We start from the raw sequence: 23662 nt of genomic DNA on the forward strand, positions 1-23662 counted from the left end.
CACAAATATGTCCTGGTTTGAAATTTTTTAGGGTGAGACATTTCTGGATCATGGTTTTCATGAACTATCAAGTTATGCTTGTTTCAAAACTCCCTTGCTTCAGCTGTGTGGATTTAATGGTCAGGATAATGTTGCTGAAACGGTTCCTGTCTTCCTTTCTAGCTTTGATAAATCCAGCACAGATTGAGAGGGGGCTGCCTCCTTGCCTGTGATTCAGCCTGCCTTTCACATCCTTAAATAGCCCAGTGGTTGTTCTTAGCTATCTGGCTTTTGGTTTGGGGTTTGCTGGTGAAAATAAGCGACAGAAACAGTCAAAAGTGCATGTTCACACCTCCTGGTGGTGTTGGAAATTTCCAAAACAAATCCCATTCTTGTGCCCAGGGACTGAACCCATGGATCAGGTGGTAATAGGCCCTCGGGGAGGATCCTGGGGTTGGCTGCAGTTTCACTCAGAATAAATAGGCTTTGGTGTTGATACTTTGGGGAAGGCAGCCCCATCCAGGGGAATGGGCAAGTGGTATTCTTTGAAGGTCGGGAGTCTCTGCATCCCCTGGGAGGGTGAGCAGAGAGACTGTGTGAAAGAGCTGGGAGGAGGCCCTGGTGGAGAAGTGAGGTCTTCCCTTGTAGCCTGTGTAGTCATTTGAGCCTCCGAGTTCAGCTCTCAGCAACTTCCCCTTTTCAGGTGCCTACCCTTGGTATTTACTAACGCTAGCCACTCCTCATCACCAAGGCTACCATGTCAGCACATGACTGTCAGGAGAGAAAGATACAAATAATCCTCTCAACATCTAAATGACAGATATGCAAACTGTTCTCCTAGAGGCCCTGGAGGTGTAATGGAAAGACACCAGGCTGGCGGGTGAGGCTGTCTGTAAAGCCTGTGCATCTCCCTTCCCCTCCAGCTGTGAACTGTAGTTTTGAAAATCCTAAAATCCTAAATCTTTCTTCTAAAGATCCAAAACTGCAGCTCCCACCATGTTCTCAGGTCTTGGTTGTATTTTGCCAACCCAGTATAAGTCTGGCCTTTAGATACAGCCTTGTGACTTAGGGCTGAGGTCGGCGATAGGGGCTTTCCCCCTTCTTGTCTTTTGACTTAGAACATTTAAATTGGAAGCTTAAGCCTCCCTCAAAAAGAATGTTAATTCCAGCCCTTTTTTTCCCTGTGTATCGTAAAAGATGGCCCAGCCAGGATGAGTTCAGAGAGAGTGCTAAGTTGGAATCTTGGTGTAGAGAAAGGAGCTTTGGGGAGATTGCAGAGCTGGTTCAAAGTCCTGGCTGTGTCTTTTAACAGTTGCAAGACCTTGTACAAGTTACCTAACTTGTGAGCCTCAACTTTCCTCATCTGTAAACTGGGTATATCTGTAAAGTGGGTATACTGTCCACTTCATGCCATTCTCATGAGACTTAAAGGAGGACATTTCTCAGTGTGTTTCTGCTTCCCTCTGTGCCTTTAAGTGCAGAATGAGCTAAGACAGTGGGGGCAGCAATCCACCGGGGTGAGTAAGACAAGCTGAAGGTGAAAGAGGAAATTGTGTTTATTTGGGCAAAACCATCATTTCCTTAAAGTCCATAGCCCTCAGCTCTTAAATAGGTCACCGAAAAGAGCCTCAGAGTGTGATTCTCAGCGTGTGAGCGTGACCCCGGGGTGGCTGTAGGGAGGCCCTGTATTTGAGTTGTTTGTTCAGTGGAAATCATGCCGTTTACTGGGCTCATATTTTTGCAATTCACCCGATGGAACACGCCAAGGAGAGGTTTCCTTCCTCTGCAGTTTGTCTTTCATGGGCTGATAGAATATCATTTGCTGTATTGTGAGGTTGCTTGCAAAGGACCAAGTGAAATGCTTGAATCATGCTTGAAACTGCTTTTTCTGATCATTAAGCTGGAGATGAGAGTCTCCTCTCAGGTTCTTGTTTTAATACATGTAACAGAAGTGACCATTTTAACCATGTTTTGTGCTCTGTGGCATTACTTACTTTCACATTGTTGTGCAACTTTCCCCACCACCCAGGTCCAAAACTTTTTATCCCCCAGCTGACACTCTGTACCCGTGAAACACTAACTCCTCATTCAGCCCCACCCCCAGCGCCTGGCACCCACCGTTCTCTTTCCTGTCTCTGATTTTGACTCGTCGAGGGGCCTTAAGCTACCCTTGTGGCTCAGACGGCAAAGAATCTGCCTGCAGTGCAGCAGACCCGGCTTCTATCCCTGGGTTGGGAAGATCCCCTGGAGAAGGGAATGGCCACCCACTCCAGTATTCTTGCCTGGAGAATCCCATGGACACAGGAGCCTGACAGGATGTAGTCCATGGGATCGCAAAGAGTCGGGCACAACTGAGCGAGGAACACTTTCACCCAGGGAAAGCCTCACATCCCTGGAATCATGCAGTATTTGTCACTTTGTTTCTGGCTTATTTCATCCTCTTTTAAAAAAATAGTTATTTTTCACTCTGTTTTGCAGTTTCCATTACTCCCTGGCAGGGACTGTTCTACAAACTCTTGCTTTTCTCTGAGATACTCTTGTAAATTTGCACTTTATCTTTGTAACTGTTTTACCCCTTTGAAGGAAGAAACCAGTCAGAGCCAGTCATAGGAAATGATTTGTTGGAATGTGTATATTATTCTTGACAATAACTCTCTACTCAATCAGGAGTTTAGGTGACTATACACTAAGTACCGCTGGAGAAGGAAATGGCAATCCTTTTCAGTATTCTTGCCTGGAGAATTCCATGGACAAAGGAGCCTGGCGGGCTACAGTCTGTGGGGTTGCAAAGAGTCGGACATGACTGAGTGACTGTCACTCATACACTAAATACAGAATCAGATCCTGTACTGCCTAGTGGATGTCTTCCTGGAAATAAAACTACAAGTTCTGCCCTCCCCTCCCCTCCCCTCCCCTCTACCCCCATTCCCCAAAGAAGGGAGCATAGCATGTGTTTCTATATGAGGCTGGCAGTAGCAGAGAGGAGACACCACATAAAGGACTGTGAGCGTTGTTTTAGGCTCTTGAATTCAAAGGTAACCTCTCAGCCTTTCTCCTCCTAGGTGGTACACCTTGAAATCCAAACCGGGAAAGAAGGATAAAGAGCGAGGAGAAATTGAGGTTGACATCCAGTTTATGAGAAACAACATGACTGCGAGCATGTTTGACCTTTCCATGAAAGACAAGTCTCGGAACCCGTTTGGGAAACTGAAGGACAAGATCAAGGGCAAGAATAAGGAGAGCGCGTCTGATACGGTGTCAGCCATCGTCCCCCACGTGACGCCCTCGGCTGACAGTGATGACGAGTCTCCTTCCAAAGACAAGAAGAAGAAGTCAAAGATCAAGACCTTGTTTTCCAAGTCCAACCTGCAGAGAACGCCGCTTTCCCAGTCCATGTCCGTCCTGCCGACCTCAAAGTCAGACAAAGTAATGCTTCGTCCTGGAGACTTCAAGTCCCGGTGGGAGGACGATGACGAGGACAAGTCCTCCTCTGCCTCGGATGGTGAGTCTCCTCCTCCTCCTTCTCACTTGGCTTCTCCCCCTCCTTTGCTTTGGGAGAAAAGAAACGAACAAATCTTGGTGGTGGCGGGGCAATGGTGTAGATGGTGGTGGTTACAGTAGTGGTGATGATAATGGTGGGGACTGTGCTTTTACTGATGGTGATGGAGATGCTGGTGCTGGTACCAATGGTCATAGTGATGATGATGGTGGGTACTTAAGAGTACTAACTAAGGTTAGGAAGCCTTCTTTAAGTCCTCTAGTTTCTGGTGCTGCTGCTGCTAAGTTGCTTCAGTCGTGTCCGACTCTGTGCGACCCCATAGACGGCAGCCCACCAGGCTCCGCCGTCCCTGGGACTCTCCAGGCAAGAACACTGGTGTGGGTCGCCATTTCCTTCTCTAATGCATGAAAGTGAAAAGTCAAAGTGAAGTCACTCAGTTGTGTCCGACTCTTAGCGACCCCATGGACTGCAGCCCACGACGCTCCTCCATCCATGGGATTCTCCAGGCAAGAGTACTGGAATGGGGTGCCATTGCCTTCTCCCCTCTAGTTTCTAGGAATGTGTAAATTCTTTTCTCATAATGTCTGGCTCTATAACTGTTGAGCATTCGTACAAGCTTTTGGGGCTGGCATGCAATATTTTTGTTTTGCTTTTTTGTTTTTAGATAAAGGATAAAACCATAGAACCTTACAATAATTCTGATAGTTCATCAGTTCACCAGGTATTATATTGAGCTTCCATGAAATACATTCCTAATGAAAGCTGAGGAATCCAATTCCGTTAACTCTGAATTAACTAGGTATTTTAAAATTCAGTGACCAGTTCCCTACTACTGGCCAGATTCTGCAACCCAGCCAAGAGCGCTGCCCTTCTCCCTGGTTCTTGCAGAGTTTCTTGACCTCAGCACCACTGACAGTTGGGGTGGATAGCTCTCTGTTACTGGAGCCTTCCTGTATTTTGCGGCATCTCTAGCAGCATCCTGGCCTCTGCCTGCTGGATGCCAGTAGCACACCCCGCTCAGCTGTGACAACCAAAAAAAGGACTCAGGTGCTGCTTTCCCTTAATTTCTAACCCCCTTGGTTCTTGGGTCTTCTCCCCGCAGTCTTGTCTCACAAGAGGACAGCAAGCGCGGATCCTAAGCAGCTGAACCAGGTCAGCTTCAGTCTTCCCAAGAAGGAAGGCCTCTCCTTCCTGGGTGGCCTCCGGTCTAAGAATGATGTCCTCTCCCGCTCGAACGTCTGTATCAATGGGAACCACGTCTACGTGGAGCCGCCCGAGGCCAAGACTGAGACCAAGGACAGCTCCCCGTCCCCCTCCCCATCCCCCCAAGACCTCAGGAAGAAGCGGTGGTTCTCATCTATGGAAAACCTGGCCTCTCGGCCTTGGAGGGAGCCTGGGGAAGTAGGCGCGGTGCCTTCCGAGTCTTCCACAAAGGACGCCCTCAAGTCTATGTCCCTGCCGTCCTACCAGCCACAGGTCAGCAGGGACCTTGGGGAGAATGCGGCCCCAGCAACCTTGGAGGCTGCAAAGGAAACCAAAGAGAGCAAGAAACAGGAGAACAAGAAGCCGGCTCTGCTCTTCCTGGTGCCGGGAAGGAAGGACACGGCCAAGGGTAGCGAGGGCGAAAGCCCTCCTACTGCCGCCTCTGGGAAGGAGAGGGAGGGAGTGCCCGCTGCGCTCAGGGCCGGGGAGCACCAGCCGGGGCCTGCCGATGACCTTGTGAAGAGATCGGACAAAGAGGCTGCGCCTGTTGCCTCCGGACTAGGCCAAGCGCCAAACCCCTTTGAAGACGAGCAGCTCCCAGAACCAGAAGCTGACCCAGAGCCCAAGGCTGCGCCTGTCCCACCTGTTTTCTCACCCAGGGCTCCCCAGACCAGAGCTGTGAAACCCCGGTGAGTCTCGGCCCTCCCTGTGGGGGCCCTGGCAGCCAGGCCTACTGTAGAGCGGGCCTTGCTTGTTGGTCTATGGTGGTCCCTGTAGCAGCTGGGGGTTTACTAGTCTAAGTTGCTCTTAGCCAGCCCCTGTGTGTCCCAGCCCGGGGCCTCTGCCAGCAGGCGTGGTCTGTCCCTTGTCTGGCCTATCCCCCGTAAGTATCTTTGCCCCAGATATCTTGGCCACAAGTGTTTCCCCTGCAAATATTTTTTGCTTCTGGCAAAAGTACGCAGGACTGGTCTGTCCATCTCAGTGAGATAAGCAGAGCTCAGTGGAGCACCCAGGTTTTTGTAGCAGATCCTGAGTGTCAGGGTCTGGGAAAAACAACAGGTTTGCATGGTGGTGGTGTGTGCAGAACTGGGGATCAGTCCACTCTTCCTGCGTATTTCATTGGAGGCAGATGTATTCTCTCCTCCTTGCACTTTGGTGTGGGTTTGCTGACACAAGAGCCCCTTGGTCCCCTGTCGAGTGTGCCTGGGTGGTCCTCTGTGTGTTCACTCTGCACCTTGTTGCAAGAGCCTCGGGGGTTCTGCTTTTCGGCATGACTCATATTCACTGTCATGATATTCCTACTGGCTGGGGTGGGAGAGACTTTTTTTTGAGATTCTGCCTATTTTGATTTCACAGACACAGACACACACAGACAGAGACACAGACACAGACACACACAGAGTTCCCCTTCAAAATCTGCCTCTTGCCCTGTGGTGCGCCTCGAATGGCTTTGAGTTTTTTCAGATGGTTTTTTTTATCACCAGAAGAGACTGCAGGCTGTTGCTTTCCCAGGACCTTTCTGTTTCTATTGCAACAGACCTTTCTGTAGCAGATGTGCTTGGTGATAAAAGCTTGCCTTTTATGGGTTAAGTATTGGCATTCCTTCTTTAACTTCTGAAGGTACTGCCCCAATATATATTAAAAAAAAAAATATTGGTGTTCCTTCTTTAACTTCTGAAGGTACTGCCCCCAATATATATTTAAAAATATATATATTGGTGTTCCTTCTTTAACTTCTAAAGGTACTGCCCCCAGTATATATTAAAAAAAAAAAAAAAAGAGTTCTTGTCTTTGGAAAGACTATAGTTTTACACATCTCTTGCCTCTCATGTGGCATCTGCAACTGACCTGCAGGTTTTATTTTGTCCTTTTTGCAGGCCGGAAGTGTCTCCAGAGGCTCGGCCCGCACCCAGGCCCCCTCTTTCCACTAACTCTCCCCTCTTTCTTTCCGCTCTCGCTTCCGGCTCTGGGCAGATACCTGTCTCTTCTAAACCGGGGCGTGACGCAGAGACACCGTCCTCTGAGTCCCCTTCGGGCTCCTCCTCTGTCTCCTCTCCCATAGCGGCCCCCATCTCCACATCCACCCCAATTAAGAACTGGCCCTCTGCAGACCCGGGCCAAGCTGGCTCCGAAGAACCGCCTTCGCTCCTGGAACTAGAGCTGGAAAAGGAGACTCGGACCCGAGTTCCAAATATTGATCCCCACGCTGCGGGCTCACTTTCCAAGCAGACACCCGTTCCAGTGACTGGAGAGAGGGAAGACTATTCACCAGGGAAGACCAGTACTAACGACCTGGCACAGTCTCTCCATACACAGCCTGAAGAGGGACAAGAAGGAGGGCTTCTGGGGTCTCCCTGGCAAGAACAACAAGATGATATCGCTTCATCGGACGAGGCCCGAGAAGTAGTATCTGCTCTTGCGCCCAGGAGAGGCAGGAGGGGCAGCCCTGCTGGAAAGCCCCCAAGCAGGGAGGACCCAGACTCTGCGAAGGACGCAGGTGGTGGTGGCAGGCTGAGTCCTGCAGTTAAAGAAACGGCGCCCCCCCTCCACACGGGGGAGTTGGCCCCCACACCTGACTCCGCGACGACGCAGGGACATGAAGAGATGGGTCCGGTTGCCCGTGACAGCAGAAAGGATACCAAGAAGCAGGCGTTGTTTTCCAAGCAGCTCTCTGCGGAAGAGGCTGGGGAGGAGGCCCCCAGGCTGGTCCATGGGGACAGAGGGGCCCCACAGGAGCCAACAGCACCAGGGGCAGCTCCCAGAAATGCGATGGACACGGGAGACTCCCAGGAGGGGGCGGCCGCGACTGGACCCACGGCCCTGGCGACTGGCGCTCCCCGCCCCTCCTCCAAGGGGAGCTTCTCAGGGGGTCCCCAGTGGGCGACCGGCTCAGGGAGGGCTGGTCCCCTCTTCAGGAGTCAGGGAGATGACACCCGGATGGCACGGAACCAGAGCAAAGCCAGTGACCACGAAGGTCTGCTGTCCGACCCCCTGCGGGGCCTCCAGGCCCCCTGCGAGGCCAAGCCCCCAGGCGTGGCCCATCTGGACCCGACCCTGCCCTCCATCCCCGAGGTCGAGTCGGAGGACGAGAGAGGCGATCAGCCTGAAGACGGCAGAGGGGCGGCCCTGGTGGCAGGCCAGGGAGGAGGGGCTCCATCCTCCAGCAGGGGGCCCGTCCAGCCTGAGGGGGAGAGGGCGCCCAGTGAGGAGGCTGGCGGGTCAGCAGCAGGAAGCCTGCGTGACCCCACACCAGGAGCACCCAGAGCGCCCGCCCCGGCTTCTGCAGAACAGACCCCAGGCCCCGGCGGCGATGGTGGGAAGGCAGGACCAGCCGGAGATGGGAGCCCACCTCGGCCTCCAGCCGCTGCCCTGGGGTCCCCTGTGTCCAGCTCCCCCACCCTCGCCCCGCTTCCTGCCACACGCTCCTTTCCCCCCTCTGCACACTCTGACACCCCCCACACCAATACAGCAGAATCTCAAAAAAAAGCAACAGCCGAGGGCTCCGCGGGTAACGTGGAAAATCCCGGCAAGAGGAAGCCGCTTCTTCAGGCCCGGGTCTCCCCCTCAGAGACACAGCCGAGCGCTGGAAGCAGGCCGGCCAAGCACAGGTGAGAGCCGGTGTGGAGCGGGGGGACCGTCCTCGGGAGTGTACGCCAGCCCCCCAGCCCCGACTCCCCACCCCTGCTTCTGTCTCCGCCGTGAGGGCTTGCTCACGCATAGCTGTCCTGGCGGTGTATGTCCCCCACCCCGCCCCGGTGTTGACAGCAGGGCGTCTTTGGGAAGGCCGTCCTCTGGGCTGGAGAGGCTGCTGACCCGCCAGCCTCCTTACTGGGCGCCCTCTCCCCCTCAGGCTGGTCGGCCCCCCGCTGGAGGATGGAGCCCCTCCTCCCTCCCCCTCTTGCTTGGAGCAAGAAAGTCGCAGCAGCGGCCATCCTCAGAGGCAGAGTGGGGATTGTCCTGCCCTGTCTGATATGGAGCTCTCCTTGCAGAGAAGCATCAGGAGCCGAGTTTTCTTTCCTGGTCTCAGAGACCAGCTGAGACTTGAGTGGGAAAAGCCAGTCCGGCGGACAGCTTAGTCTATAAGAACCCCGCCCGGTGGGAAGCTGGCTTGTCTGTTGGAGCTCTGCAGGGCTCCAGGGCGGAGGTGTGAGCACGCATGTCTCCAGGCTCCCCTGCTGCCTGCCTCGCTGGTTGCCACCCCCTGAGAGAGGTGGTCCCTCCGTGTTGTGGTTCCCGCAGGTCTAAGGGTCCTCTCCCCCTTCTCTTCCAGACTTCATCCCGTGAAGCCGATGAACACCACAGCCCCCAGGGTCTCTAACTCCACCTTGGGAACTGCCGCGATCGTGAGTGAGAACTTGATCAACGAAGCCAGGATGAAGGTATGTCTTCTTGGGGAGCAGCCAGGTTAGTCTGAGTCTCCATGGCAGACAGCTCCCGGGGGCAGTGGGGAACCCTGGGATGACTCAACCACACATCTCTACTTTAGACGATCTTTGGAAGCCCCTACACCTCCCATGGCATACTCAACTTTTCCCCTCGTAGTTATTTGGCTGTTGTTGGATGTGTGTGTGTGTGTGTGTGTGTGTGTGTGTCTCAAGCAACATGATTGGCAACCAGTACTTCTTTTTAATGAGAAGAAAATGTCACCCACCCCCAACCCCCCACCCCCACCCTGGGTCATGCCAAATAGACATTCTCCTTTTCCCTATGCATCCTTTGGTATCTTTTGGCAAGAAGGTAAAATTCTTGTAGTTGTAACTGTGGCACAGATAGCCTTTTTTTGTAACTTTATTCTGAAGTGATTTCAAACTTGAAAAAAGTTGCAAGCGTAGCACAAAGAACTCCTGTACGCCTTTCACCCCAGTCCACCAGCTTGTTGGCATTTCACCAGATTTGCTTTATCATGCTCACCCTCTCCTTCTCCATTCTCTTTGTATACATACATTTTTCCCCCCTGAATTATTTGAGAGTAAGTTGCCCACGCCATGCTCCTTTTACCCCTAAATACTTAAGTGTGTAATTCTTAAGAATAAGGACATTTATCAAAATGAAGAAACTTAACAGGCATATCACACTGTTTTCTCATCTGTCGTCTGTATTTCAACGTCACCAGTTTGTCCCAGTGGTGGCCTTTCTTCTTTGTTTCCCAGTCCAGGGTCACCAAGAGACCCTGATGTCTTGTCTCAAGGATCTCCTTTACTTTGGAACGGTTCCTCGGCTTTTTTTGTCTTTGGAGACGTTGACCTTTTTCAAGAGTTTAGAACAGTTGTTTGGTAGAATTTTCCCATTTGGGTTTGCCTGACGTCTACTCGTGGTTTGATGGAGGCTGGGTCTTTTCGGCTAGTATTAACTATAGGAAAAACACGCCCTTCCCAGTGCATCATGTAAAGGGCCCACGGCACCCTGTCCTCTTAGTGGGGTGTTAACTTGGTGATTTAGGTTAGGTGGTGTCCACTGGGTTATTCAGTGCAGAGCAGCTATTTTTCCCCCTTCACAGTTAGTAGGAAATGTGTGAGGAATTCATTTCAGGCCGTGCAACCTCCTGCTCTTTATCAGCCTCCCATTCACAGGCCTCAGTGTCGACTGATGAATGTAAGGTAGTAGCAGAAGGATGGGTCTCCAGCCCCATCACCTGCGTGGAAACCCTCTGAAATCCTCTTGTTCGCTTAGTTTTTAATCATACACACTTCTGCACGTTGCTACTTAATTATTCTTTGAAATGGTTATGCTAGTCTATACTTACCCACTCCCCAGTTGGGTAATTGGCTATTTAGCTTATTCTCTGTTTTTTGGTATGAATAACACTGTAGTCCGTAGTTTCTTGCATAGGACTTTTCCCTTCTTGTAGTTGACTTCCTTAAGCTGAATTTCCAGGAAGACTATTGCTTGATGAAAGGATCTCTGCTCTGTAAAAAAGCTTGAGTGGCTACCACTGAAAAAAGCAGCTCCTCCCCTCAAAACCAAAGCCACCCCCCACCTCCCACCCCCATGAGTTCTGCTGGGGAGTGTCTCCATCCTGCCCTTTCCGGTTCTAGAACCAGAGGGATTGAGTCCTGCCTTGCTACCAACCTCTTCGTCTTTGACTCATTGTCACACGGACAGAGAAGAATGATCTGTTGAGTGACAGGGGACTGTTAATGAGAGGAGATGTGTTGTGTTTCTGACCCTGCAGACTATAGTTGGGAGACATAAACTTCATTTCTGTTTTACTGCAGGTGTCTAGAAGTTTCACTCAATCATAGATTGTACAGTCCCACGGATTCCAGGATGTCAAATAGTTTTTGTGGGGTTTTTTTGTGTGTTTTTTTCTGTTTTTGGGGGCAATTCGGGAGCACACCACTTAGCATACAGGATCTAAGTTCCCTGAGCAGGGATCGAACCTGTGCCCCTTGCAGTGGAAGCGTGGACTCTAAAACACTGGCACCAGGGAAGTCCCAGTTTGTGTGTGTTTTAAAAACGAAACTTCTGCTCACATGTCCTTCACTCCTGCAGGTATTTTTAAGTGCGGGGTGATGGGCTGATGCCTCTGGCTCTGTTGCACCTTCCACTCTAGGAACCAGGCTGAAGATCGTCCACTGAAAGCCAGAGATCTGAGTTCCGGGTCAAGAGACAGAGTGGTAATAAGGAACTGTTACTGAAAACCACTTAGCATCTTCTAGCCATCTTGCCTTCTCCTCCCTGTAGTCCGTGCTAACAGGGCGCCAGCCTGAAAATGATCAGCTGTAGCCAGAATTGTGTACCTATGGTCTTTCAGCCCCAGCCTAAAGATGGACTGGCTGTAACTTCACCAGCCCAGCTCGGCTGGCTTCTTTGGTTGTGTTAGAAGCAGCAGCACTTGTCTTCCTGGCATGGATGATATTTACCAGGAAACTGGGCAAAAGAACAGCACGAAAGGGACAATAACAAAAACCAGGGTCATTTCGCAGCTCCCCACCCCTCTTCCTTTAACAGTGGAATGCATCTTGGCTCCAAAGAGAAACAAACACCTAGCTTTCAGGAAGTCAGCTAGACCCTTGGTCCCCCGCTCTGTTTACTCATCCAAGCTCACTTAATCAGGGGCTTATCTCTGGGCCCCGACTGACAGTAACTTGCCTCAAAACCAAGGCAACCATTACTTATGTTGCTCATGATCTGTAAGCCGCACTGCTGCCCCTCTGCCTGGCTGTAACAGAGCTGTTGGTCCCGGACCAGACCTGGTAACTCCTCTGAATAAATATGGAAGTGTTCCTGGAGACTGCCATTGGCCGGCCATAGAATAGGCGCTTTGTACTAAGGCATAAACAGTACTTATGAAAATAACTACTCTTTGGAATGTTGCAAAGTGAGAGAGAGGTTAGGGAAAGAAACTGCATGGCTGAAGTTATGGAAACCTAGCTGAATCATTACTTTAATGGCTTTTTTCTTTTCTTTTTTGGTTGTTGTGTTAGGGCCACCATCTTTTATAGATGATTAATAACTAGGAATGTATTATTTATTCAGGTGGCTTCCACACTTCCATTTAAAAATAACACAGCCAACTAAAGCCAAAAAGTCTTCTGTCAAATTATATGGGAAAAGTGGGAGACCAATGTGAATATACATCATTATTGGTAAAACGATGGGGGGAAAAGTCCAATGTGAAAGTCCTGGAAGGAAACATGTGACGATGGGCACTATCGTTTCCTGAGTTAATGGGTATTTTCTTTGCACCTCTTCCTCTCCGTGGCCCTTCCTCACTTTCTGTGACTGCTGGATTGCTTTTTAATTTTTTTAGTCATCACATAAATAGGAATTTCTGATGATTTCAAAGTCCTGCATCATTTCTTCTTCAGATTACAGAATCCAAATGGAAGAGCTGTTTGACAGTTTGTAGGAGGTCCCGCTAGTCTTCCCTGGTGGCTTAGATGGAAAAGAGTCTGCCTGCAGTACAGGAGACCTGGGTTTGATCCTTGGGTCAGGAGGATCCCTTGGAGAAGGGAATGGCAACCCACTCCAATATTCTTGCCTGGAAAATCCCATGGACAGAAGAGCCTGGTGGGCTATAGTCCATGGGGTCACAAAGAGCTGGACAATAAGCGACTAACACTCAGGAGGTACCTTAAGTGTGCATGACATTTCAATTCTGTGTCTTGGTCTTAAGGAAATGTTTATGGATATGACCAAAGATTTATGTTCATGCCTTTAAATATGTTCTTATATAATTGTGAAAACTGAAACCAACTTAAATGACCAGCAACAGAGAGATGGTTAAAATACAACTAAGTTTAAAACATCCATTTAAAAAGCAATTTTTCTAAAATTTAATGATGGGAAAATGCTCACAAAATACCCAATTTTCAAAAGCCAAAAAAATTGATTCTGTGTGAGGCTAAAGTTATCACAAAGAACACCTGTTACCAATAATAGACCCAAGTATTAGGTGTTGGAGTTATGGGTAATAATTTTTTCCCTTCTTCTAGATTTGAGATTTTCTATGATAAATAAATTTTTTTTTCACAGTTTGAAACACAATTCTGTTATTGCAGGCAAAATTAATTTTTTAAAAAATTTATTTAATTTTTAATTGAAAGATAATTGCCTTACAGAACTTTGTTTTTTTCTGTCAAACATGATCAGAAAATTAATGTTAATTCATCTCCAGAGTCTGGGCCAGCGGTTACTACTCCATCTTTGAAGCTTGCCCCCATCACCCAGAAGCCAGGGTCTCTGGTTTGTCCAGCTCCTGGAGCACGTCCTGTCCCCCTGGACCCTGACGCCCTGCACCTCAGGTGAAGCCCCAGGTGTGTCAGACCCTGTTGGGGCCTGGTGCCTCCCCTCGACGAGCACTCTCCCTCCAGATGTCAGCTTCTGCTTCTATCCCCCAGACGCTCCTGCGAACGTCTTCTGTAATCAGTATTTTTTTTTTTTTTTAAGAGGAAGTAACTTATTTATTTTCGGCTGCCCTGTGGTCTTCGTCGCTGCCCAAGGGCTCTCTCTAGTTGCGGCGAGCAGGGGCTGCTCTTCCTCGTGGCTTCTCACTGCAGCGGTTCTCTAGTGGGAGCACAGGCTCTGGGGCGTGTGCGCTCCGGTAGTCGTGCCTGGCGGGGCCTAGGCCACAGGCTCAGCAGCTGTGGTGTGCAGGTTCAGTTGCTCCATGGCATGTGGGATCTTCCCCGACCAGGGGTGGGACCTGTGTCTCTGCATTGCCTTCCTATCCACTGCGCCACCAGGGAAGTCCTGTAATCAATATTGTTCAACAGATAAAATCCTTCTGTGACAGAGGTATAATCTAAAACTCCTTGAGGATATATTCTTGGCTGTTGTTTTTACAAAGACTACTTGTTTTCTTGGTAGGATATGTAAACAGACATGCCACTTTGGGGACAAAAAAAAATTTGTGATAAAATAAGCATAAAATTTACCGCCTCGACTGTTTTTAAGTGTCCATTTTCAGCAGTGTTAAGGACATTCCTATTGTTGCGCAACCAATCTCCAGAGTTCTTTCTCAGACATGCAGCTTTTTTGAAAGGGTTGTTGTGGAAGTCACAAGTAGGATGTGGAGGTCCAGAGGGGAGGGACCCTGTGAGTGTCTGCCTTCAACAAGCTAAAAAAAAAAAAAAGATTAAAAGAGAGAAACAGTTTTTGACAAGTAGTCCAGTATCTCAAGGGCTTCCCTAGTGATAAAGAACCCACCTGCAATGCAGAAGACATGGCTTCGATCCCTGGGTCAGAAAGATCCCCTGGAGGAGGAAATGGCAACCCACTCCAGTATTCTTGCTTGGGAAGTTCCATGGACAGAAGAGCCTGGCGGGCTACAGTCCATGGGGTCGCAAAAGAGTAGGACACGACTTAGCAACCAAACCACCACCACCATCTCACCGATTTCCAGGCCTCCTGTGTGAAGTTAGGCCTGCTGCATGTGTGGAAGTGTGAGGAGTTTCTAAGTTAGTAGCCATCATTGTGCTGTTCCTTGTAGCCAGGACAACAGGGACACAATTTCTCTGGAACTCTGGCTGGTGCGCAGGCAGTTTGCATCCCTGGACCGAACAGGGGCTTCTCTCATGTTGTGTCAAGGTTCACCTGCTCCTGACGTGACTGCTTCTTGGAGCAGGTAGTTCTAGGCTTTCCTCAGTGAAACTATTTGACCCTCACGGTGGCGAAACCATGATTACCTCAGAGCTCTGCAGGCAAAACTGTCTTGAGGTTGCCCTACAACCTCATCTCTTTCAACTTTCGAACCTGAGTCATAGACTTCAGGAAAAGTTATTTTGGTGTTTTTTTTTTTTTAATTTCCCCCATCTCTCTGGAGACTTGGTACAACATGTTAGTTTACATAACGCTTATCTTGTGTCTCCTCGTGGTTGGGGCCTGAGCAGTTTGCAGTCAGACTCCAGGCCTCCCAGGTGATGATCGCAATCCCTGGGGCTCCTGCTCTCGTCAGGAGAGGGGCGGCCGCTCCAGCTGCGGCCACTGGACCCCGAGAGGGCACCACCAATGGCTGTGTGCTGGCCCTTGGCTTTGACTCTGCATAGGTTTTGAGAGTGAGATGACTTAGACTGGGGTCTCCCAGGCTGTCCTCCCAATCGCCAGGTCTCCTGAGCATAGTGGAGGCAGTAGCAGACCGTCTGGGATAAACGTCCACGTATTGTACTGGGAGGAGAGTGTTGCCTACTGCGTCATCTGCCGCTAGCATTTCTTCATGGGTCCCCCCAGCCTGGGGCTCAGATCTGCTTGGATACCTGGTTGTGCCAGTTCTGATGTTCACAGACCTCTAGTCGTGACGTCTCTAAATCCCAGGCCTAGAGGCTAGTCCAAGGGTCTGCAGGCTGTGAGTCAAGTATGATTTTCACACTTTCAATCTGTTGTTCCCCACTGGTCCAGTGATCAGGACTCTGCATTTTCACTGCTGAGGGCCCCGGGTTCAATCCCTGGGTGGGGAAATAAGATCCCACCAACCTCAGTTCAGTTCAGTTCAGTCGCTCAGTTGTGTCCAACTCTTTGCGACCTCGTGGACTACAGCATGCCAGGCCTCCCTGTCCATCACCAACTCCTGGAATTTACCCAAACTCATGTCCATTGAGTCAGTGATGCCATCCAACCATCTCATCCTCTATCGTCCCCTTCTGCCTTCAATCTTTCCCAGCATCATGGTCTTTTCTAATGAGTCAGTTCTTCCCAGCAGGTGGCCAAAGTATTGGAGTTTCAGCTTCAGCATCAGTCCTTCCAATGAATATTCAGGACTGATTTCCTTTAGGATGGACTGGTTGGATCTCCTTGCAGTCCAAGGGACTCTCAAGAGTCTTCTCCAACACCACAGTTCAAAGGCATCAATTCTTTGGTGCTTAGCTTTCTTTATAGTCCAACTTTCACATCCATACATGACTACTGGAAAAACCATAGCTTTGACTAGACAGACTTTGTTGGCAAAGTAATATCTCTGCTTTTTAATATGCTATCTAGGTTGGTCATAACTTTTCTTCCAAGGAGCAAGCGTCTTTTAATTTCATGGCTGCAGTCACCATCTGCAGTGATTTTGGAGCCCAAGAAAATAAAATCTGGCACTGTTTCCATTGTTTCCCCATCTATTTGCCATGAAGTGATGGGACTGGATGCCATGATCTTAGTTTTCTGAATGTTAAGTTTTAAGCCAACTTTTTCACTCTCCTCTTTCACTTTCATCAGGAGGCTCTTTAGTTCTTCTTCACTTTCTGCCCTAAGAGTGGTGTCATCTGCGTATCTGAGGTTATTGATATTTCTCCCGGCAATCTTGATTCCAGCTTGTGCTTCATCCAGTCCAGCATTTCTCATGATGTACTCTGCATATAAGTGAAATATAAGTTAAATATACCAACCTCGTGGTAGGGCCAAAAGGAAAAAAAAAAGAAAGAAAAGGTAATGAAACAAAAAAACCAAACCAAAAGACGAACATGCAGCAAAGGCCATCTGTGGCATGGGCAGCCTGAGATACTAACTCTCTGGCCCTTTACAGAAAGCTTCGTTGGCACAGGTTTTCACTGAAATTGCAAATGAATTCCCAGGAGACTCAGATCACAGACTCAATCACTAAAAGCTACCTCTTCTGTATTTCTTTTATTTACTTATAACTAGTTATTTGTTCATAAATATTTACTTGGCTATGCCAGGTTTTAGCTGAGCCACACAGGGTCTTAGTTGTGCCATGTGGACTCTTAGTTGTAGCATGTGGGATCTAGTTCCCTGGCTGGGGACCGAACCTGGGTCCCCTGCATTGGGAACGTGGAGTCTTAGCTACTGGACCACCAAGGGAGTCCCGGTATTTCTCTGAGATGTTTGATCTCTTGGCTGACTTTGTCAATTTTCTTGTTGTCTCCCCTTCCCGCCCCCCCACCAAAGAAATACAAGCCCTCGGACCCTGCATTTGCCTACGTGCAGCTGACCCACGACGAGCTCATTCAGCTGGTCCTCAAACAGAAGGAAACGATCAGCAAGAAGGAATGTCAGGTGCGCCAACTGGAAGACTACATCGACAACCTGCTGGTCAGGGTCATGGAGGAGACCCCGAACATCCTCCGGGTTCCCTCTCAGGTCGGCAAAAAAGCAGGAAAGATGTGATCCGCTGGCCTCCAGCATTGAGACTCTGCCGTGAGTCTGTCTCCACCAGCTCCCGAGGCCGAGGACTCGCTGTGCCCGACAGCCGGGCACAGATTGCCATCTTCCTCCTAGGTTATCTGGCAGGAGTCCCTCCCACCCACGGAAGCCAGGTCAATGACTACAACGGATCTTTTCACTGTCCATTCCCAGGGTTTCATTTTTAAATGCCACTGTGCCTTTAACCACGTTGTAAATATTTTATGGTCAGACCGGAGACATGGTCATAAGATCTGATCCTGGCCCAGAGGTTCAGATGGCGCTGGGGGGTATTAATTAATGTATTTTAAACATTGGGATTTTCTTTCTTTGAATTTGAGATTTTTAAAGTACATCTCCCCCCAGTCTTTAAAGCTTCAGGTGAGATGACAAGGACCAGGCGACTGGGGCTGTGTTGCACATACCTTCTTGGCATTTGAGTAGCTCAGGCATGGCATTTTGGCTGCAGATGCTAAATTTTTGATACCGTGTAAACCTACTTGACTCCTTGGACTTGGTCTTTTGTTTTGACTGGAGCAGAGGAGTGCAGAGTGTGCCTTTGAGATTTATAACAAGCTGCTTTTTCCAGACATCAGCCTCTACACCACAGTAGCCTTTAAAATTTACTCTTTATCAATGGAGAGGGGCTGTCTATGGAGGGAAGCAGACCAGGGGACTTAGAGTCACTTTGCACTCAAGGGAATTGGTCAAAACCCCTCCTCTGGTGATCACAGAGCCCCTGTGACTGGGGTGGCCGAGGCAGTGCCTTGATTAGCCATCGAGTGCCCCAGGCGCTTGCTAAAATGGTTCTACCAGGTGTGGAGCGATGGCAGGGGGTCCGTTGGCCCTCTCCCCCCATGTCTTAGCTTGGCTCCCTGGTTTCCTTGGCAGCTCTTCGTGGCATCTTCCCTCCTTAGTATAACATTGTGAAGAGCAAGATGATATCTATTTTTAGATGGCTGTGTTTTTAAAACTAGATTGACACACTTTTTTTTTTTTTAAACTAGGACCCCTTAACTAATAGCACCAGTTCAGATTCTTCAGGGCTTCCCTGGTGATTCAGCGGTAGAGAATCCTCCTGCCAATGCAGGACATGGGGGTTCTATCCCTGGGTTGGGAAGATCCCCTGGAGACTCTTCAGGTAATTTCATTGTTAGTAACCCGATATTAGAATGTGTTCTATATTACTCATTTTTTGTTGTTGTTCCAGTTGAGACAGAATCTCATCAAATCCTGACATCTCTCCTCAGGAGAGAATGTCATAGGCCAAGGGCGTGGGTAGGGCTTGAGGAGAGAGCAGTTATTAAACAGAACTCTCTCTGTGTTCATTCTTGTATTGAAGTTAAGAGGCAAGATGATTGGCAGTGGGATTCCTTCTCAGGATCACATCTGCTGCCACATTAGTTAATATCAGCACTTTAATCTGAAGGATGATACTGTAACTTGATTGAATTAATTCACTTTTAATTATCGATAGCTGTTTTATTTAATACCTTCCTACATACTGGGGATCACTGTAAACCTCTCAGATGACTTGTATTTTTGTAGCGCTACGAGATTTATTTACATCCCTATAAAGAGAACTGGATGTTTGCTTGAACTCTGGAGATATACGTGTATATATTTGTTATGCAGTGTTTTGTACTTGATGTCAGTGTACTTGGACTGTGATAACCCTTGTGCACTGGGTGGCAGGGGCCCTGAGTGGTTTCTCCCAAGAAGAGCTCACATGGAGACCCGAGTTCTTCCCGAAAGCTTTTTGTTGTGGGAGATCTGCTGCTAGGACCTCAGGGATGGGACCCGGTCCGTGTTTAAGAGCAAATTCCTCCACTCTGAGATGCCACTCGAGAACTCTGGAGAATGAAGGACAATCAACTTCAAGAGTGCCTGGTTTCTACCAACTGCTGGAAAAAAATTCCACAGGTAGCATTCCTGCACCTCTCAAGGATGCCGGTTAACACCTGTCCTTGAGGACTCTGCTGTGAGGGAGAACTTGGTTGGGAAAGCTGGAGCAACAGCTCTGAGCTGTTCACAGGGGCAGGTGGACTGGAGGGCTGGAGCTGCTGCAGCCAGTGTGGGTCTGAGGGCTTACACCCACGTGTCTGCACCAGGAGAGTCTGGTTTAGCCTCTGGCTGCTGAGAATGCTCACTGAACTGATGAGTCCTGGGAGGCCCTGGTTGGCTGCCCACCTCCCACCCCCAGAAGACCAGTCAGTACTTCAGGGAAGCATCCAGTGAAATACCAAACACCTTGTGATGAACTTCCACTGGAGGTCAGCATCTAGAAGAAAAAAGTCAATCCTTTGCCCAGTTGTTTCATATCATCTCTGTTGCTGGACTTTGACAGATGTCCTGCCCACCCCTTTTATTTCCTGTGGGTTAGCCTTCCCAGGTAGTGGGATGGAAGAGCAAGAAAGTCTGCCCTTCGCCACATGAACAGCCATTGACCCGGAGTGGAGGGTGTGTGGGCAGTGAGTGGCACACGTGTGTGGTTTCCAGCTCTGCTGACAGCGGGGGCTCAGAAGGGCACAGAGTGGGGAGGGTCCACGACCCTTAGCCACCTGCCAGACTGAAGGCCAGAGGCAACTTGTTGTAAAATTAGGCGCGATCTTCACTACCCATGCCCCTTCTCTTTTAGACCCATTCACCGATGAATGGTCCCTCAAGGCTGAAGGATCTGTTGCCCTCAGCGGGGCGGAGCGCTTACCCCTCCAGTTTCTACAGCAATCTCAAACCTGTGGTTTTCTCAGTATCTATCGTGTGAGCTACTGACGTGACCTCTTCCTCCCTCTGATTGAAAGCTCACCCAGCATTTCTGGATTATAGAATTCTTATGTCCTGCCTTGTTACTTTGGGAATTTTGAATTTCTTTGCTTTTGTTTTTGAGAAGTAACCTAAAAACTTCCTACAACACTAAATAAAATGGTACTGGTACTACCTTTCAAAGTTTTGTGTTTGTGGTTTTGTATGGGTGTGATAAAAATTTCTGGCTTCCTGCAGAATCTCTCTTAGGGGGTGACCAGTGTTTCTCAGCCCATGAGGGTCTCTTGCCTGGGTTCCTGCTGCTGCCACTCTATCTGGTGCCCAGGGGCCCCAGTGCCCTTTCTCCTGCGGGGGTTGGGATATCTCTGATGACCTCCCTATGACACAACCCATATTTTGGGCTGGAAGGGACTCTAGCATTTATCAGCTGAACATTGTTTGAATTTCCTGTCCCTAGTGATACAGGCTAACACCTTTTCCTTAAGCTGAGCAGAGGAACAAGCCACGTTCTTGATTCACCTCCACCCTGCACCACCCTGCACCACCCCCCCCCACCACACACACACACCTCTTCACCCCCTCTTCACTGATTTCCCAAAGAGTGAAATCCTGACCTTTGGAGCTTCGTTTGAACTCACCCTGCGTTCAGGACTGCCCAGATCTAGGAGCCAGGTCTCTGGTTCCACAAGTGTAGCTCATTCATTTCTGAGTAGAGGGGATTATGGCTGTAAAAGACTCCTCCTGAGCTCATTCTACTAATCTCCAACCCTTCCCCGAAGAAGTGAGAGGTCTGCCTGCCTCAACCCAGGGTCCCAAGCTCTCCGAGTGGAGGGGATCCTCTTAGGGATGAAAGTCACACTGTAGAGGGAGAGACGCAGGTGGACCCGGGTCGCTTCCAGGTCGGGTGGGGGAAGCTTCCTGAGGGCCTCCCCGGTTTGGGTGGAGGGGTCTGTTACCCAACCGGATGTAGATGGTGGAACCACCGTGTAAAATGATACAAAGCTGGTTTCTCTTAAAACATACAACCTTCCAGGTTTGTCCAAACAATCAAAAAGCTCTCTGGAAAGGGTCTCCAAGGAAGGAATGTTTGTACAAATGACCCCCAACTCTCCCCTGAGATTCATCTCCCTTGCTTTTTTCGGGGGGCACCCTACCTACCTCCCCATGGAAAACATCACAGGGTACCGTTCCTACTCTGACCACAGCCAAAGCATCAGCACCATGCACATTCCCAGCCCTCAGACCCTGCCTCTAAGCTGATCGGAGGTGCCATCTTTTGGACTCTGCAGTCTCCCCATCCTGAGAAGGTGGAAACAATCTCTTTGCCTTCAAGTTCAAAGCTCTAAGCTGAGCTCTGTGGGGCCAGCGGTTCACAAAGCCACGAAACCTTCCAAGGGAAGATGTCCTCATGTGGCCTTGTGATGTTTGACTATCTTACACACACCCGTATCCTGAGCCCTAGAAACAGTCACCCTGGTGACACCAGCAGGTCCTCAGAACTGAGAGGAAGCTGCTCCGTCCTTGTACATCAAGTGCTCATTTCAGGCTAAAACTTGACCACAAAAGGAAGGCCTGTTTGTTGAGTTCCTGCATTTCACTCAGCACTGCTGAGCATTGTTTCCAGTTCTCATCAAGGTAGATAATATCTCCATTGTGCAAAAGAGGAAACGGAGACTTTCAGAGGCATCAGAACTGGAGTTTGCCTGGGGTCCCAGAGCAGGTAGTTAAAAAGGATTTGAACTCACCTATCCAACCTGGGGTTCTAGAACAGGTGTCAAACTATGACCTCACTCTTGTTCATGTGGCCCTCAAACCAAGGGTGATTTTTCCTGGCAGTGCTCTAGTAGTCCAGGGGAACGACACTGATTGCACTTTCACTCCTATGGTCCTGGATTTAATCCTTCATCAAGGAACTAAGATCCCATACGCAAAGAAAAAAAAAACCCAACCCCAACAACAACAAAAAAACAAGGATGATTTCTCTTCTTTTTTTTTTTAATGTGGGATGAACCAGTCTAGAGATCAAATGGCCAGAATGACTGTAGTCAACAGCATTGCACTGAATACTGGAGATTTTTACATTTTTTTTAAACAATCAAAATAACAATAATTCGTGACGTTCAAATTTCAGTGTCTACACAATTTTATTGGGATACAGCTGAGTTCATTGTCTATGTCTGAGTAATTGTCTATGGCTGTGTCCATCCTGCAAAAGCAGACTTGAGTGGATAAAACAAAAACTTTCGAATCCACCAAACCTAAATATTTGCTTTCGGGCCCTTTTAAGAAAATGTCTGTGGACACCCAGTCTAGGATTACTTTGGGGGGCCAAAGAGACAATATTCTGAGTGACCTGAAATACTGGAGGATGGGAACAGGCAGGGAAAGTGGAGCCCGTGACCCAACCCCACTCAAGCAAGGCCCTATAAGCCATGGCTCCTGAGGAGGGAATTTCCGGTGTGATTGAGCTCTAGGCCTGTGGCCACCTCCTCAGAGTTGCCAGGTGCCTTTGTTCCTTGGAGATGAAGAAACCCAACACAGTGATCCTCAGCCAGGGGGAGGGAGAGAGTAAACCACAGGAAAAGGGAAAGTGAATATGAGCGAGGGCCCTGGTCGTGCCCTGGACTGAGGCTGTCACCACTGTTGTCAGAGGAGAATCAGCATCTGCTAAAAAGCTGAGATGACCAGGACCTAGTCAGAAAAGCTCCAAGGCCCAGGTTGGCGAGGAGAGTGGGTCCTCCAGGCTCAGAGTGAAACTGGGTTAGAGAGTCATCTGAGCTGGAAGAAGCCCGGGGTGAGGCCTTGAGAGAAGCCCAACCCCACCTCCCCCCAGTTACTCACTCCAGACTAAAAATGATCCTGCCACTGAGGAATTCCATCTATGTGTGGCCTCTGACAGGCCTACCTAGGACGGGTGTCCACAGGAGCTGAACAGCCTTTTGGTGTAACAGGCGTTCCTGGGACACAGGGATGAGACAGCCAGGTCATTCCTAGGGAGACTTGTAACAAAGTCAGACAGGCAGACCACTGACGAACACACACATGTAACCAGAGATGACAGGCCAGAGGCCTTCCATCAGCCTTCCTCTATGGCCTCCTCTCCAGAAAGAACTCTGGCCTCGAGGTCAGAATTTCACATCTGGACCACGTCTGAGGCATCTGTTCCAATGGCCTTCACTCCTCAGTAGCTTTCTGCTCTAATCCAGCCCATCTGGGCAATCAGCATTCCAAAAGCTGATGTACCAAGTACCCTGTGGGCTCTGGCTTTAGGGACAAGAAACATGACTCCAGCCTCACAGGCTTGGGGAGGAGCTGGGGAGAGGGCTTTGAGAAGCATCTGTTAAACAGATCATCACTGTCACTGAAGGACACTTAATTCTTAACCCGGGCCACCTGCATTGCAGGCAGAGTCTTTACTGTCTGAGGCACCAGGGCAGCCCTAAATCTTAGTAGAGTTTGTATCTGAAGGAAAGGCACCAAGGATGATATGTACGTCCTGATTTCCCAGAGGAAGACAAATTAATTTCCTAAATAAATGGTTTTCTTCGTGAGAACGTGAACCTTAGACTTGCATGTCTTAGGAGAGCACGCCATCTTCTGGCCTGGGTCCTGACTACCTCCCTGCCTGTTTGCGCCTGAGGGTGAGGCTCTCTG

At 49.4% G+C, this 23662-nt stretch overlaps 1 protein-coding gene across 1 annotated transcript in view; it reads left to right on the forward strand.

Annotated features, from left to right (window-relative positions):
* RAB11FIP1 (RAB11 family interacting protein 1) overlaps positions 1–17230 on the forward strand; it is a 31907-nt gene extending 14677 nt beyond the window's left edge. The window contains exons 2-5 of the mRNA XM_068971915.1: positions 3042–3481; positions 4581–5370; positions 8952–9060; positions 17012–17230. Of these exons, the coding sequence (XP_068828016.1) occupies positions 3042–3481; positions 4581–5370; positions 8952–9060; positions 17012–17230 (1558 nt within the window). The remainder of the gene's footprint in view (positions 1–3041; positions 3482–4580; positions 5371–8951; positions 9061–17011) is intronic.
* Positions 17231–23662: the final 6432 nt, after the last annotated feature.

The sequence above is a fragment of the Capricornis sumatraensis genome, chromosome 4 (assembly GCF_032405125.1).
Source record: "Capricornis sumatraensis isolate serow.1 chromosome 4, serow.2, whole genome shotgun sequence".
Taxonomy (NCBI): domain Eukaryota; kingdom Metazoa; phylum Chordata; class Mammalia; order Artiodactyla; family Bovidae; genus Capricornis; species Capricornis sumatraensis.